Source organism: Catharus ustulatus, chromosome 23 (assembly GCF_009819885.2).
Source record: "Catharus ustulatus isolate bCatUst1 chromosome 23, bCatUst1.pri.v2, whole genome shotgun sequence".
NCBI classification, from domain to species: Eukaryota; Metazoa; Chordata; class Aves; order Passeriformes; family Turdidae; genus Catharus; species Catharus ustulatus.
Genome location: NC_046243.1, coordinates 973,804 through 989,556, shown reverse-complemented (window position 1 = coordinate 989,556; position 15,753 = coordinate 973,804). Strand labels below are relative to the sequence as shown.

Sequence of the window (15,753 nt, the reverse complement as noted above, 5' to 3'; positions counted from 1 at the left end):
TCCTTTTTTTTTGTGGTTTTTCCTTTTTTTTTAACCCCTTTTTTTTCCCTTTTTTTTTAATCAAGTGCTGCAAGAAAAGTTGATCAAAATAATGAAAAAAAATCCCAAATAAATTGGGTTTTAATCTCATTTTTAATGGTTTTTAATCCAATTTTTTTGTGGTTTTATTCCAATTTTTGTTGGGTTTTTTCCCATTTTTTAATGGTTTTTAATCCCATTTTTGTGGGTTTTAATCTCATTTTTTATGGTTTTTAATCCCATTTTTTGTTGGTTTTTTTCCCATTTTCTGTGGTTTTTTAATCCCATTTTTTATTGTTTTTAATCCCATTTTTTGTGGCTTTTAATCTCATTTTCTGTGGTTTTTAATTTTATTTTTTCCTTTTTTTAAATCCAATTTTTTGTGGTTTTTAATTTTATTTTTTCTTGGTTTTAATCCCATTTTTTGTGGGTTTTAATCCCATTTTTGTTGTTTTAATCCCATTTTTTGGTGGTTTTTAAATCCTATTTTTTTGTGTTTTTTTTTCCAATTTTTTGTGGTTTTTAATCTCATTTTCTGTGGTTTTTAATTTTATTTTTTCTTGTTTTTAGTCCCAATTTTTGTTGTTCTTTTCCCATTTTGTGTTATTTTTAATACAATTTTTTGTGGTTTTTAATCCCATTTGTTCTTGTTTTAATCCCATTGTTTTGTAGTTTTTAATTTTATTTTTTCTTGTTTTCAATCCAATTTTTTGTGGTTTTTAATCCAATTTTTTATCCCATTTTTTATGGTTTTAATTCAATTTTTTGTGGTTTTTTATCCAATTTTTTGTTGTTTTTTCCCCCAATTTTCTTTCCAACCCCACCTGAATTTTTAATTTTTTCCCCACATTTTAAATCCTTTGGCACATTTTTATTTCCCCACCTTGCAGCACTTTTAAATTAAAAAAAAAAGAAAAAAAATTTCATTTTTTTTCACTTTTTCTTGAATTTTTTTTGGATTTTTTTGGAATTTTCGAAGCTGGACCAACGGAAATTTTTATTTTTTTTTTCTATATTCTTATTTTTTTACCCCATTTCTACATTCACAGTTGAAATAATTCAGATTTTTTTTATGAGCAGGACAAGCCAAGAGCTCTGAACATTCAGCATTCCCTAAAAAATAAAAAAAAAAAAAGAAAAAAAAAAAGCGACTTTCCTGAAATTTTTTTTTATTTTTTAAAATTTTTTTTTCTACTATTTTTTATTTCTTTTTACTGCCTGAACCTCACTTCTGAAATGCAACAGCTGAACCCTGAAATATTTTGTATATTTTGATTTTTTTTTTAATTTTTCCCCCCTTTTTAATGGAATATTTTGAATTTTTTTGGGATTTTTTTTTTTATCTCATATTTTGAATTTTTTTGGGATTTTTTTTCTGGAGGGAAAAAAAAAAAAAAAAAAAGAGCAAGAACTGCAATGAATTCTAATTTTTTTTTTTATATTTTGAATTTTTTTTTGGGAAGTTGAGAATGTGACCTCACTCACACACACTCACTCCTCAATTTTTCTTTTTTTTTTCTCTTTTTTTGGGATTTTTTTGCAATTTTTAAAAAATCCCAAATGTTGAGAAATCCCCAAATCTTGGGGAAATTCTCAATTTTCCACCTTTATTTTGATTTTTGATTTTTATTTTCTCTTTCCAGCAGCCAAAGCTCCCAGAGCACCACGAGAATCCCAAATTTTTCCTCGTTTTTCTCAGCCACTCCTGGGAATTTTGGGTTTTTTGTATTTTCATTTTTCCCCCTTTTTTCATTTTTTTGTTGGAAAATTTTGGGGAATTTCTTTTTGCATTTTCCCCCCTTTTTTCTCAGAATTGTTGGAAAATTTTGGGGAATTTATTTTGCATTTTTCCCCCTTTTTAGATTTTTTTTTTTGGTTGTTGTTGGAATTTTTGGGGAATTTATTCTTCATTTTTTCCCCCTTTTTCCACTTTTTTGTTGTTAATTTTTGGGAATTTATTTTGCATTTTCACCCCTTTTTTCTCAGAATTGTTGGAAAATTTTGGGGAATTTATTTTTAATTTTTTCCCCTTTTTTGCTGTTGTTGGAAAATTTTGGGGAATTTATTTTCATTTTTTCCCCCTTTTTAAATTTTTTGTTGGAATTATTTTGGTTTTTTTTTTTTTTTTTCATTTTCCCTCTTTTCCACAATTTTATTTGCTGTCAAAAATTTATTTTAGGGGAATTTATTTTATCATTTCCCCCTTTTTTCCAACATTTTTTTGTTGTTATTGAAATTATTTTGGGGGTTTATTATTTTCATTTTTCCCCTTTTTTTTCCAACATTTTATTTTTGCTGTTGAAATATTTTAGGGGATTTTTTCCCCTTTTTTCCAACAATTTTTTTGCTGTTAAATTTTATTTTTAGGGGAATTTATTTTCATTTTTCCCCTTTTTTCCAACATTTTTTTTGCTGTTAAATTTATTTTAGGGGAATTTATTTTTCATTTTTTCCCCTTTTTTCCAACTTTTTTTTTGCTGTTAAATTTTAATTTTAGGGGATTTTATTCTTCATTTTTCCCCTTTTTTCCAACAATTTTTTTGCTGTTAAATTTTATTTTTTAGGGGGATAAAATTCCCTTCTGGATGGTAAAAAAAAGGGAATTTTCTTCACTCACTCATCCTCACATCCCAACATTCCACACACTCCGGGGATTTTGTGGTTTTTGTGTTTTTGGGGCTTTTTGGAGGAGATTGGAGAATTTTTTTTCTGCTTTTTTCTCTCTTCTCTCTCTTGGTGTTGTTGGGTTTTTATCCTGTGGGGTCCTCAGGGGGAGCCCAAAGGTGAGATCTGGAAAAAAGGGAAATAAATGGGATTTAGGGGATAAAAAATGGGATTTTGGGGGGAGAAAATGGGATTTAGGGGGGAATAAATGGGGTTTTGGGGGGAATAAATGGGATTTAGGAATAAAAAATGGGATTTTGGGAATAAAAAATGGGATATTTACAATAAAAAATGGGATTTTGAGAGAAAAAAATGGGATTTGGGGGGAGAAAAATGGGATTTTGGGAATAAAAATGGGATTTAGGGTATAAAAAATGGATTTTGGGAATAAAAAAAGGGGTTTAGGGGGGAATAAATGGGATTTTGGGGAACAAAAATGGGATTTAGGGGATAAAAATGGGATTTTGGGAATAAAAATGGGATTTAGGGGGGAGAACATGGGGTTTAGGGGATAAAAAATGGGATTTAGGGGATAAAAATGGGATTTAGGGAATAAATGGGATTTGGGGGATAAAAATGGGATATTTACAATAAAAAATGGGATTTTGGGAGGAAAAAATGGGATTTAGGGGATAAAAAAATGGGATTTTGGGGGGAATAAATGAGATTTGGGGGAATAAATGGGATTTAGGGAATAAAAATGGGATTTAGAGAGGGAAAAAAATGGGGTTTTGAGAATAAAAAATGGGATTTTGGGGATAAAAATGGGATTTACAGGGAAAAAATGGGGTTTAGGGGGGAGAAAATGGGGTAAAGGGAATAAAAAATGGGATTTAGGGAGGGAAAAATGGGATTTTGGGGATAAAAAATGGGATTTTGGGAATAAAAAATGGGATTTAGGAAATAAAAAATGGGATTTTGGGAATAAAAAATGGGGTTTTGGGAGGGGAAAATGGGGTTTGGGGGGGATAAATGGGATTTTGGGAATAAAAAATGGGATTTAGGGGGGAGAAAATGGGGTTTAGGGGGAAATAAATGGGATTTTGGGAATAAAAAATGGGATTCAAGGGGGAATAAATGGGGTTTTGAGATAAAAAATGGGGTTTAGGGGATAAAAAATGGGATTTACAGGGGAAAAATGGGGTTTGGGGGGATAAATGGGGTTTTGGGAATAAAAAATGGGATTTAGGGAATAAAAAATGGGATTTTAGGAGAAAAAATGGAATTTTGGGGGGGAAATGGGATTTAGGGAATAAAAAATGGGATTTAGGGAATAAAAATGGGATTTAGGGGGGAGAAATGGGGTTTAGGGAATAAAAATGGGATTTTGGGAGGGGAAAATGGGATTTAAGGAATAAAAAATGGGTTTTGGGAATAAAAAAATGAGATATTTACAATTACAAATGGGATATTTACAATCAAAAATGGGATTTTTGGAGAAAAAATGGGATTTAAGGAATAAAAAATGGGATTTAAGGAATAAAAAATGGGGTTTAGGAGAGAAATAAATGGGATTTTGGGGGAAAAAAGGGGATTTAGGGGGGAAAATGGGGTTTAGAGAAGAAAATTTGGATTTGGGGAGGAAATAAATGGGATTAAAGGAGGAAAAAAAGGGGAATTAAAAGGGAAAAAAGAAATTAAAGGGGGAAAAAAGGAATTAAAGGGAAAAAGGGAATTAAGGGAATTTAAAATCCCTGGAAGGGTTTAAAAACAGGATTTAAAAAAGGGATTTGGCTTTTATGTTGAGCTCCAACTTAATTTAACAATTCCAGGATCACAACAACAACAAAAAAAATAAAAAACCCCAAATCAGGATTAAAAAACAGGCGAAAAATCAACTTTAAAATAGAACTAAAACCCCCAAAATCGGATTTTTTTACCAAAAAAAATCAGGAAAAAAAACCAGTGGAAAATTGAAATTTGGGATTGGGATTTTTTATGTTTTGCTGAAGGAATATTTGGATTTTTTAAGGCCTCACCAAGCTTGGTTTTTGAGTTTTCTCAGCTCTTTCGTGGCCCAGGTGGCGAGAGTTTTCGTTTTGTTCGTCTTGGATCTCCTCCCCTCTGTCAGCAGCTCGTGGATCATGGGTCTGGCTTCTACTAATTTCAGGACATCCTTGCCAAAAGCTGTACACAAATCCCTGGAAGGGGAGAAAAAAAGAAAAAAATAATAATTAAAAAATAAAGGGTGTGAGTGGTAAAAAAATGGGGGGAAAAAGTGAAAATTGTGGTGAAAAATGGGGTTTAAAAAGCTCAATTTTTTGTTCAAATGTTGATTTCTGCCCAATTCTTCTCAAATTCAGCAGGAAAAGTGGAAATACCTCAAGGTGGATTTCTCAGTTCCCTAAGGATTGGGATTTTCGTTCCAAAATTAAGGGAAAAATACAAAATTTGGGATTTTTTGTGATGGTTTTCTCACCTGGGGAATCATCTGGAGCCAAATACCCAAAAACTGACCCCAAAACCTTCATGCAGGTAGGAAAAAATGCAGATCTCAGGATTTCAACCCAATTTCCTCACTCCTGATGAGGTTTTTTTATTCCTAAACTCCTGGAAAATTCCTAAATTTGGAATTTTTGCGACAATTTTCTCACCTGCGGAATCGCGTCACACCTGGAGCCAAACACCCAAATCCTGACCCCAAAACTGACCCTAAAACTGACCCCAAAACCTTCACCCATGCAGGAAAAAGGGGCAGATTTCAGGATTTCAACCCAATTTCCTCACTCCTGATGAGGTTTTTTTATTCCTAAACTCCTGGAAAAATCCTAAATCTGGAAATCTGGGACTTTTTGTGACGATTTTCTCACCTGCGGAATCGCGTCACACCTGGATCCAAACACCCAAATCCCAACCCCAAAACTGACCCCAAAACCTTCATGCAGGCAGGAAAAAATGCAGATTCCAAGATTTCAACCCAATTTCATCTGTTCCATAAGGATTAGGAATTTTTTTTTTCCCTAAACTCCTGGAAAATTCGTAAATGTGGAATTTTTGCGACGATTTTCTCACCTGTGGAATCGCGTCACACCTGGAGCCAAACACAAAATCCAAACCCAAAACTGACCCTAAAACCTTCATCCAGGCAGGAAAAAATGCAGATTTCAGGATTTCAACCCAATTTCCTCACTCCTGATGAGGTTTTTTTATTCCTAAACTCCTGGAAAATTCCTAAATCTGGAATTTTTGCGACAATTTTCTCACCTGCAGAATCGCGTCACACCTGGAGCCAAATACAAAACCCCAACCCCAAAACTGACCCCAAAACCTTCATCCATGCAGGAAAAAAATGCAATTTCAGGATTTTAACTTGGTTTTCTGTTTCCTGATGAGGTTTTTTTGGTTCTAAACTCCTGGAAAAATTCCTAAATGTGGAATTTTTGTCACGATTTTCTCACCTCATCCCTTACCTGAGGAATCGCGTCACACCTGGAGCCAAACACCCAAACCCCAACCCCAAAACTGACCCTAAAACTGACCCCAAAACCTCCATCCATGCAGGAAAAAATGCAGATTCCAGGATTTCTCCCCATTTCTCACCCTATGAGCCCTGCAGCACAGGCCACCACGCCGTCCGTGTGATCCTCGTCCCCCGCGATGTGGTCGATGTAGGACAGGATAAATTCCACCCTGGGCTGCACCAGCATCACGTCAGCTGGGGGGGAAAGGCTGGGTCAGGGTTGGGGTGGTGATTGGGGATCCTAAAATATCCTGGGTTCCACATGGGGTGGGGTTTATGGGGGTTTTTGGGGATTTTTTTGGGATTTTTTGGGAGATTTTGGGGGTTTTTGGGGATTTTCTTTGGTTTTTTGGGGGATTTTTGGGGATTTTTTTGAGATTTTTTGGGTTTTTTTGGGGGGATTTTTGGGGTTTTTTTTTTGGATTTTCTTTATTTTTTGGGGATTTTTTGGGGATTTTTTTGAGATTTTTTGGGGATTCTTGGGGAGTTTATGGGGATTTTTTTGTATTTTTGGGGGGATTTTTTGGTATTTTTTTGGTAATTTTGGGGTATTTTTGGGGATTTTTTGAGATTTTTTGGGGTTTTTTGAGGATTTTTTGGGGATTTTGGTGGGATTTTTTGGGGGGATCTTTTGGGATTTTTGGGGGGTTTGGGTGTTTGTGGCTCTGAGGGTTTTGGGTTTTTTTTTCTGGAAATGTCTTGGGAATGAGGGGGTGGGGTAAGGAGGGAAAAGAAAAGGGGGGAAAAGGGGATTTAGGGGAAAAGGGAATTCAGGGGAAAGGCTGGGTCAGCTTTGGGGTGGTGCTTGGGGTTCCTAAAATATCCTGGGTTCCATCTGGGGTGGGGTTTATGGGAGGGAAGGGGGGGTTGTGGGGATTTTTTTGGGATTTTTTTTATTTAGGGGGATTTTTTGGGGAGTTTAAGGGGATTTTTTGGGATTTATTGGGATTTTTTTTTCCTCAGGATCCCTAAGAGGATCCCAATGTTCCCCCATGACCCCAACGATGATCCCAAGGATGATCCCAAGGATGATCCCAATGTTTCCCATGACCCCAGGGAAGATCCCAGTGTTCCCCCATGACCCCACAGAGGATCCCAAGGATGATCCCAATGTTTCTCCACGACCCCAAAGAAGATCCCAATGTTTCCCCATGATCCCAAGGAGGATCCCAGTGTCTCTTCATGACCCCAAGGAGGGTCCCAGCAGGATCCCAATGTTTCCCTAGGATCCCAAGGAGGATCCCAGTGTTTCCCCACAATCCCAGTGTTTCCCCATGACCCCACAGAGGATCCCAAGGAGGATCCCAATGTTTCTCCACGACCCCTAAGAGGATCCCAATGTCTCCTCGTGACCCCACAGAGGATCCCAAAGAGGATCCCAGTATTTCCCCAGGATCCCACTGTTTCCCCATGACCCCAAGGAGGATCCCAAGGATGATCCCAATGTTTCCCATGATCCCACTGTTCCCCCCTGACCCCAGAGAAGCCCCCAGCAGGATCCCACCCCCCAGCACTCACGGTGCACGTTCTCCTGGTCTCCCTTCAGCCCCTGGATGATCCCAGTGTTCCCCATGACCCCAAGGACGATCCCAGTGTTTCCCATGACCCCAAGGATGATCCCAGTGTTTCCCATGACCCCAAGGATGATCCCAGTGTTCCCCATGACCCCAAGGATGATCCCAGTGTTCCCCATGACCCCAAGGATGATCCCAGTGTTCCCCACGACCCCAAGGATGATCCCAGTGTTTCCCATGACCCCAAGGATGATTCCAGCAGGATCCCAGCCCCAGCACTCACGGTGCACGTTCTCCTGGTCTCCCTTCAGCCCCTGGATGATCCCAGTGTTCCCCATGACCCCAAGGATGATCCCAGTGTTCCCCCATGACCCCAAGGATGATCCCACCCCCCAGCACTCACGGTGCACGTTCTCCTGGTCTCCCTTCAGCCCCTGGATGATCCCAGTGTAGGCCTCCAGGCAGCCCTCCCGCAGCTCGTTCAGGTAATCCACCATGTCGTAGTCGGACTGAGGGAGGCACAAACACCCTCAGCTGTGATTTTTGTGTTCTCCACGTTTTTACTGCATTGGTTTAGAGCTCTGAGCTTTGTATCAAGGGTTAGAAAACTCTCCCCATGGTTTAGTTAAATGAAATAAACATTTCCAGCCCCAGAATCAAGGACAGCTTCACCCCAAAAAGTGTTGGAGAGAATTTGGGAGGGTGGGACTGCAGAACCTGGAGCTGGAATTGGACAATGAATCCCAATGTGGGAATGGAACAAAACTTTTAAAAGTGTGAGAATTGGTGACTCTGAGTCCATCTTGGAACCATCTTGGGTCCATCCTGGAACCATCTTGGGTCTACCTTGGATCCATCCATCTTGGATCCATCTCAGATCCACCTTGGATCTACCTTGGATCCATCTTAGATGCATCTTGGGTCCATCCATCTTAGAACCACCTTGGATCTACCTTGGATCCATCTTAGATTCATCTAAGAACTATCTTAGAACCACCTTGGATCCATTTTAGTTCTAAGATGGACCCAAGATGGATCCAAAGTGGATCTATCTTAGAAACATCTTGGATCCATCATGGATCCATCATAGATTCATCTTGGATCCACCTTAGAACTGTCTTAGAACCATCTTGGTCCACCTTGGATCCATCTTGGGTGCACCTTGGAACCATCTTGGATCCACCTTGGATTCATCTTAGATCCACCTTGGATCCATCTCGGATCCATCACAAATCCATCTTAGAACTATCTTAGAACCATCTTGGATCCACCTTGAGTCCATCTTGGTCTACCTTGTATCCATCTTAGAGTCATCTTGGATCCACCTTAGATCTACCTTGGGTCCATCTTGGATCCACCTTAGAACTATCTTAGAACCATCTTGGTCCACCTTGGATCCATCTTGGGTCTGTCTTGGGTCCACCTTAGTTCCATCTTGGATCCATCTTGGGTTCATCTTGGATCTACCTTAGATCCATCATGGGTCCATCTTGGGTCTATCTTAGAACCATCTTGGATCCATCTTGGATCCACCTTAGATCCATCTTGGACTCATCTTGGATCCATTATGGATTCATCTTGGGTCCATTATGGATTCATCTTGGGTCCATTATGGATTCATCTTGGGTCCACCTTAGATCCATCCTGGATCCACCTTGGATCTACCTTGGGTTCATCTTGGATCCATCTCAGATCCACCTCAGATCCACCTTGGATTCATCTTAGATCCATCTTGGAACCATCTTAGAACTATCATCTTGGATCCATCTCAGATCCACCTTGGATTCATCTTAGATCCATCTTGGGTCCATCTTGGAACCACCTCAGATCCATCTTGGAACCATCTTAGAACTATCATCTTGGATCCACCTCAGATCCACCTCAGATCCACCTTGGATCATCTTGGATTCACCTCAGATCCACCTTGGATCCACCTCAGATCCATCTTGGATCCAGCCCAGGCTCTTGCACTGCCCAAGGCGAATCCTCTGAAGGATTTCAATAAACCCTGACCTGATCCTTTAACTCTGCCCAGCCCCTGCTCCAAGCAGCCTCTCCAGGGAATGTCCCCAGGGCTTGGGGACAGCTCACCTTGTCCACCTGGGCCTGGGATGCCTGCTGGAGGGTGTTGAGCACCACGTCCAGGTACTTCTTGAACTCGCCGCCGATGGCCAGGGCGATGTCCCCGAACACCGAGAGGATCTGTGGCTTCACTGACCTGTGCACGTTCTCATTCTGGGAGAAAAAAATAAAATTAAATTAAATTTAAAATCCCCAAAGGGTCCTGGATCAGTGTGGGAAGGGGGAAAGGAAAAGAGGGAACGGCCTCAAGTTGCTCCAGGGTTTTTTTGGGAACGTTTCTCCAGTGGAAAGGGTGGAAAATGTTGGAGCAAGTGCACCCAGGGGGTGGAAAATAGCTGGGGAGAGGAATGTGGGAGAGGGAAGAAGGGATTCAGAAGGAATAAAGGAATTGGGAAGGAAGGAATTCAGAATTCAGAAGGAATTGAAGAGGAAGGGAAGAAGGAATTCTGCTACAATCCCAATTTGCAGCACTTTAAAAAAAAATTTGATTTTTTAAAAATTATTTTCCTGATTTTTTTTTAAAATTTTTTGGAATTTTTGACGCCTGAAACTTGCTGGACAAATGGATTTTTCTATTCCTTGCAATCCAAAAATTGTGGTTTTTCCCCCATTTCTTCCTTCAAGGAAGGAAGGAATTTGGAAGGAATTCAGGAAAGGATTCAGGAATTGAGGAGGGGATTCAGGGAGGAAAGAATTCAGGAACAGATTCAGGATTTCAGGAAGGAAGGAGTTCAGAAATTCAGAAATTCAGGAAGGAAGGGATTCAGGAATTCCAAATAGATTCAGGAATTCAGGAAGGAACAAATTCAGAAGTTCAGGAATTCAGGAGGGAAGAAATTCAGAAATTCAGGAAGGGTTTCAGGAAGGAAGAAATTCAGAAATTCAGGAAGGAATTCAGAAATTCAGGAATTCAGGAAGGAAGGGATTCAGGAATTCAGGAAGGAAGAAATTCAGAAATTCAGGAATAGATTCAGGAATTCAGAAAGGGATTCAGAAAGGGATTCAGGAGCTCAGAAAGGGATTCAGGAATTGATTCAGGAGTTCAGGAATTCAGAAAGGGATTGAGGAAATCAGAAAAGGATTCAGGAGTCCAGGAATTCAGAAAGGGATTCAGGAGTTCAGGAGTTCAGAAAGGGATTCAGAAATTCAGGAAGGGTTTCAGGAATACATTCAGGAATTCAGGAATGGATTCAGGAATACATTCAGGAATTCAGGAATTCCAGAAGGAATTCATTTAGCAATTCAAGAGCTGATAAAGGAGTCATTCCCTCAAATCCTTTGCCCCCAACACCTCGAGACATTCCTGGCAGATTCCTCCCACTTTTCCCAAGCTTCTCCCACCTCCCACTCCCCTGGGAAGAGCGAGCACCCAAAGTGTTACTCAGGATCTCCCACTCACCCCCAGGTTCTCCAGGAGCAGCTGCATCACCTCGTCACAGAAGGGGAGGATGTTGGACTGCAGGGCTCGGCACAGGTCCCCCACCAGCCCCACTGCTGACAGGCAGACCTGCAACGGCATTTGGGGTCAATCCTGGGGGTTTGGGGGCATTCCTGGGGGTTTGGGGTCATTCCTGGGGGTTTGGGGTCATTCCTGGGGGTTTGGGGTCATCTTTGGGGTAATTCCTGGGGTTTGGGGGCATTCCTGGGGGATCTGGGGTCATTCCTGGGGGTTTGGGGGCATTCCTGGGGGATTTGGGGTCATCCCTGGGGATTTGGGGGCATTCCTGGGGGATTTGGGGTCATCCCTGGGGATTTGGGGTCATTCCTGGGGATTTGGGGGCATTCCTGGGGGTTTGGGGTCATTCCTGGGGGTTTGGGGGCATTCCTGGGGGTTTGGGGTCATTCCTGGGGGTTTGGGGTCATTCCTGGGGATTTGGGATCAATCCCTGGGGATTTGGGGTCATTCCTGGGGATTTGGGATCATTCCTGGGGGATTTGGGGTCATTCCTGGGGGATTTGGGGTCATTCCCTGGGGGATTTGGGGTCATTCCCTGGGGGATTTGGGGTCATCCCCCGGGGATTTGGGGTCATCTTTGGGGATTTGGGGTCATCCCTGAGAATTTGGGATCATCCCCAGGGATCTGAGTTCAATCCCCAGGGATTTGGGGTCATCTCCTGAGGATCTGGGATTTGATATTCCAAGGGAAAATCCCAACCAGGATTTGATATTTTAAGGGAAATCCCTGCCAGGATTTGATATTTTAACCAGGATTTGATATTCCAAGGGGAAATCCCAACCAGGATTTGATATTTTAAAAGGAAATCCCAACCAGGATTTTGATATTTTAAAGGGAAATCCCAGCCAGGATTTGATATTCCAAAGGGAAATCCCAACCAGGATTTTGATATTTTAAAGGGAAATCCCAATCAGGATTTGATATTCCAAAGGGAAATCCCAATCAGGATTTGATATTCCAAGGGAAAATCCCAACCAGGATTTGATATTTTAAGGGAAATCCCAACCAGGATTTGATATTTAATAGGAAATCCCAATCAGGATTTGAGCTGGAAAAACAACTCCAAAATCCCCATAGAGGCCACCAGGATTTGATATTCCAAAGGGAATTCACTGCCTTATCCACATTTTCCCTTGGAAGGAATAAAAAAATCCATAAGAAACCAAAATTGCACGCTCCAAGGTGGTTTGGATTTTAGAATCCTGGGATTATTTGGGTTGGAAATGATGTCACTGGATAGACAGGGACACCTTTCACTATCCCAAAACTCATCCTGGAAAATTCCAGGGATGGGGCAGCCACAAATTCCCTGGATAAAGGGAGAGGTTGGATCCATACCTGGTACTCAGCGTAATTTTTCAGCCCAATCCCAAGGAAAGGTTTGAAGGCATCCATGTACTTCAAGAATTCTCCACCCAAGACTGGGAAAATAAGGAAAAAAAAATCCCAATTTGTGGCATAAACAACAAATCAGATATCCCTCAAATTCCACCTAAACCCAGTGAAAACCAACTCTCCACTCAACAGCTGAGAACAGTGAAATTATCCAGGTCCTCCTGGATAAATTCTTAAATTCTTATTGGAAGTAATAAGAAAATACAGAAGATGACAATTCCATGTTCTGAGGTGGTTTAGATTTTAGAATTCCAGGATTTTTTGGAATGAAAGGGACCTTAAAATGACAACTTTCACTATCCCAAGTTACTCCAAGCCTTGTCCAACCTGGCCTTGGACATTTCAGGCATGTATCCACATTTTTCTTTGGAAATAATAAGAAAACACAAAAAACCAAAATTCCATACTCTGAGGTGGTTTGAATTTCAGAATCCTAGGATTTTTTAGGATAAAAGGGACATTAAAGTGAGTCCTTCCAGGTTGCTCCAGCCTCAGACCCTTCCAGGGACGGAGCACCCCCACCTGCCCTGCACCACACACAAACGTTATTTTTGAACACATTGCCTAAAATTCCCAAATCCAAACCCATTCCTGGCTGTTCCCAGCCTGTTGCTCACCTTCCACCAGGGTGCTGACGGCCATCAAGGCGTCCTCCTGCACCCCTCCGGAGCCGGCCGTGCTCTGGAACATTCTGAGCAGCGACGCCATCACCACGTCCGAGATCTGCAGAGCGTCCTGGTGCTGCACCTTCCGCAGCACGTTCTGAGGGAAAAATTGTGGAAAATGGGTAAAAATCAGTGTTCATCCCACAGGAAAAGGGTTCCTACAGATCTGGGTGCTGCAACTTCTGAGGGGAAAATTATGGAAAATGGGTAAAAATCAACATCTGTTCCAGCATTTCCACAGGCCTGGGTGCTGCACCTTCCGCAGCACGTTCTGAGGGAAAAATTATGGAAAAAGGGTAAAAATCAGTATTCATCCCACAGGTAAAGTGTTCCTACAGGCCTAGGTGTTGCAATTTCTGAGGGGAAAATCATGGAAAAAGGGTAAAAATCAACATTTGTTCCAGTATTCCCACAGGCCTGGGTGCGGCACATTCTGCAGCACGTTCTGAGGGGAAAATTATGGAAAAAGGGTAAAAATCAGCAATCATCACACAGGTAAAGTGTTCCTACAGCTCTGGGTGTTGCAATTTCTGAGGGAAAAACCATGGAAAACAGGCAAAAAATAGCAATTATCCTAGAGGTAAAGTGTTCCCACAGGCCTGGGTGCTGAAAACTGTTCCCACAGGCCTGGGTGCGGCACATTCTGCATCAAGTTCTGAGGGAAAAATTATGGAAAACGGGTAAAAATCAGCAATCATCCCACAGGTGAAGTGTTCCTACAGATCTGGGTGCTGCAACTTCTGAGGGAAAAATCATGGAAAATGGGTAAAAATCAGAGTTTCTCCCAGTATTCCCACAGGCCTGGGTGCCACACATTCTGCAGCACGTTCTGAGGGAAAAATTATGGAAAAAGGGTAAAAATCAGCAATCATCCAACAGGTGAATTGTTCCTACAGATCTGGGTGCTGCAACTTCTGAGGGAAAAACCACGGAAAAGGGGCAAGAAGTACCAATTATCCTAGAGGTAAAGTGTTCCCACAGGCCTGGGTGCTGAAAACTGTTCCCACAGGCCTGAGTGCTGCACCTTCTGCAGCAAGTTCTGAGGGAAAAATTATGGAAAATTGGAAAAAAATACCAATTATCCTACAGATAAAGCATTCCCATACCCCTGGGTGCTGCAATTTCTGAGGGGAAAGTCATGGAAAATGGGCAAAAATCAACAATCATCCTACAGGTGAAGTGTTCCCATACACACCCTTGGGTGCTGCACATTCTGCAGTAAATTCTGAGGAAAAAAACATGGAAAATGGGCAAAAATCACTGCTCATCCTACAAGCAAAGCATTCCCACAGCCCTGGGTGCTGGGAGAGGGATGAAAAAGTTGCTGTTTGAACTCTTTTGCTGCCAAAAAAAAATCTGCTTTTGTGGCTGCAAAGTCCCGTTCATTTGGCTGCATTCAGATTTTCCAGCTGAATTTCCCTTTCCTGCTGCATGGGCTGTTCTCAAAGCTTTGCTATTTGTTAGCTGGAATTAAATGTGACCAGACCAAATTTAGCCTATTAAAAAAAACATAATAATGAAATACTTTTTTTTTTTTTCTGTCGCAGCTGACTCTGAATTTGGCTTCTGAATTAAAGTTTAGAAATGCTTGAAGTGGTTAAAATACAACAATTCTAAAGAAAATTTTAAAAAATCCTTAATTTTCAGAGGAAAGTAATTATTTGAAGTTTAATTTTTCCCTCCAAAAGATGGACTTTGGTTGTTTATGTAATTCAGACTTGATTTATGGAATTACAGGATGGTTTGGGTGGGAAGGGAGTTTAAAAATCCTCAAATTCCACTAAACCAAGTTGTTCCTTGAAGGGATGGGATATTCTCAACTAATTTTAAATATTAACAAATGTTTTTCCTCTGCTGGATGTTCATAATTGTATTCCCATCAAAAGAATAAAAAAATTTAGGTAAAAGAGCAATATATTTGATTTTTCTAATATTGAAAACAGCCCCTCTGCTGAGTTTTACTCAGGTTTTTTAAGTATTTGCAGCAAATGGGTAAAAAAACATCAAGTTCAGGTTCTGGGATAATAGAAATTTAGAAATTAAACACATTCAGAAATTAAAACTGGCAGCTGGACTCCACTCCCCTGGCAGAGATCAGTGCCCACCCTGTGAGATTCCAGGGTGAAAATTCCCCATTAAAACTCTTCCTAATGACAAATTATTCCCATTATTTTCAAATATTACCTAAAAATTGGGAGAGTGAAAACAACCACAAAGCTTTTGAGGATGAAATTAAGGATTTCTCACATCAACCTGGAGACCACCTGGGTTGCTCTGAGCTGATTTTTGGGGGAAAAAACCTCTTTTTTTGAGTGGTGTTTGAGTAATCACTGCACTGGTGGCTCCTGCTCATTAGCAGATGTTTAATTGGGAATTCTGAGGACACCCAGAACATTTTAATTGGTGCCATTTGCATCAGGAGCAGCAAGCACGAGAGGCAGATGAAGGAATCAAAGCCATGAGGGATTTTTCTGTTGTTGTTGTTGTTGTCTGTGGGA

The 15,753-nt window shown here is 40.6% G+C and overlaps 1 protein-coding gene across 2 annotated transcripts in view; it reads right to left on the bottom strand.

The window, feature by feature from the left end:
• Window positions 1-2,581: 2,581 nt before the first annotated feature.
• KPNB1 (karyopherin subunit beta 1) overlaps window positions 2,582-15,753 on the bottom strand; it is a 40,446-nt gene continuing 27,274 nt past the window's right edge. Inside the window, exons 15-22 of one of the 2 annotated variants that reach the window (XM_033079210.2) lie at window positions 13,208-13,352; window positions 12,534-12,616; window positions 11,138-11,245; window positions 9,748-9,891; window positions 8,060-8,165; window positions 6,223-6,337; window positions 4,662-4,823; window positions 2,582-2,808 (exon numbers count right to left, since the gene is read on the bottom strand). In XM_033079210.2, coding sequence (XP_032935101.1) covers window position 2,808; window positions 4,662-4,823; window positions 6,223-6,337; window positions 8,060-8,165; window positions 9,748-9,891; window positions 11,138-11,245; window positions 12,534-12,616; window positions 13,208-13,352 — 864 coding nt within the window. In that variant the 3' untranslated portion in view covers window positions 2,582-2,807. Of the gene's footprint in view, window positions 2,809-4,657; window positions 4,824-6,222; window positions 6,338-8,059; window positions 8,166-9,747; window positions 9,892-11,137; window positions 11,246-12,533; window positions 12,617-13,207; window positions 13,353-15,753 lie in introns of those variants that run through there. The other variant, XM_033079209.1, reaches the window with a different exon arrangement.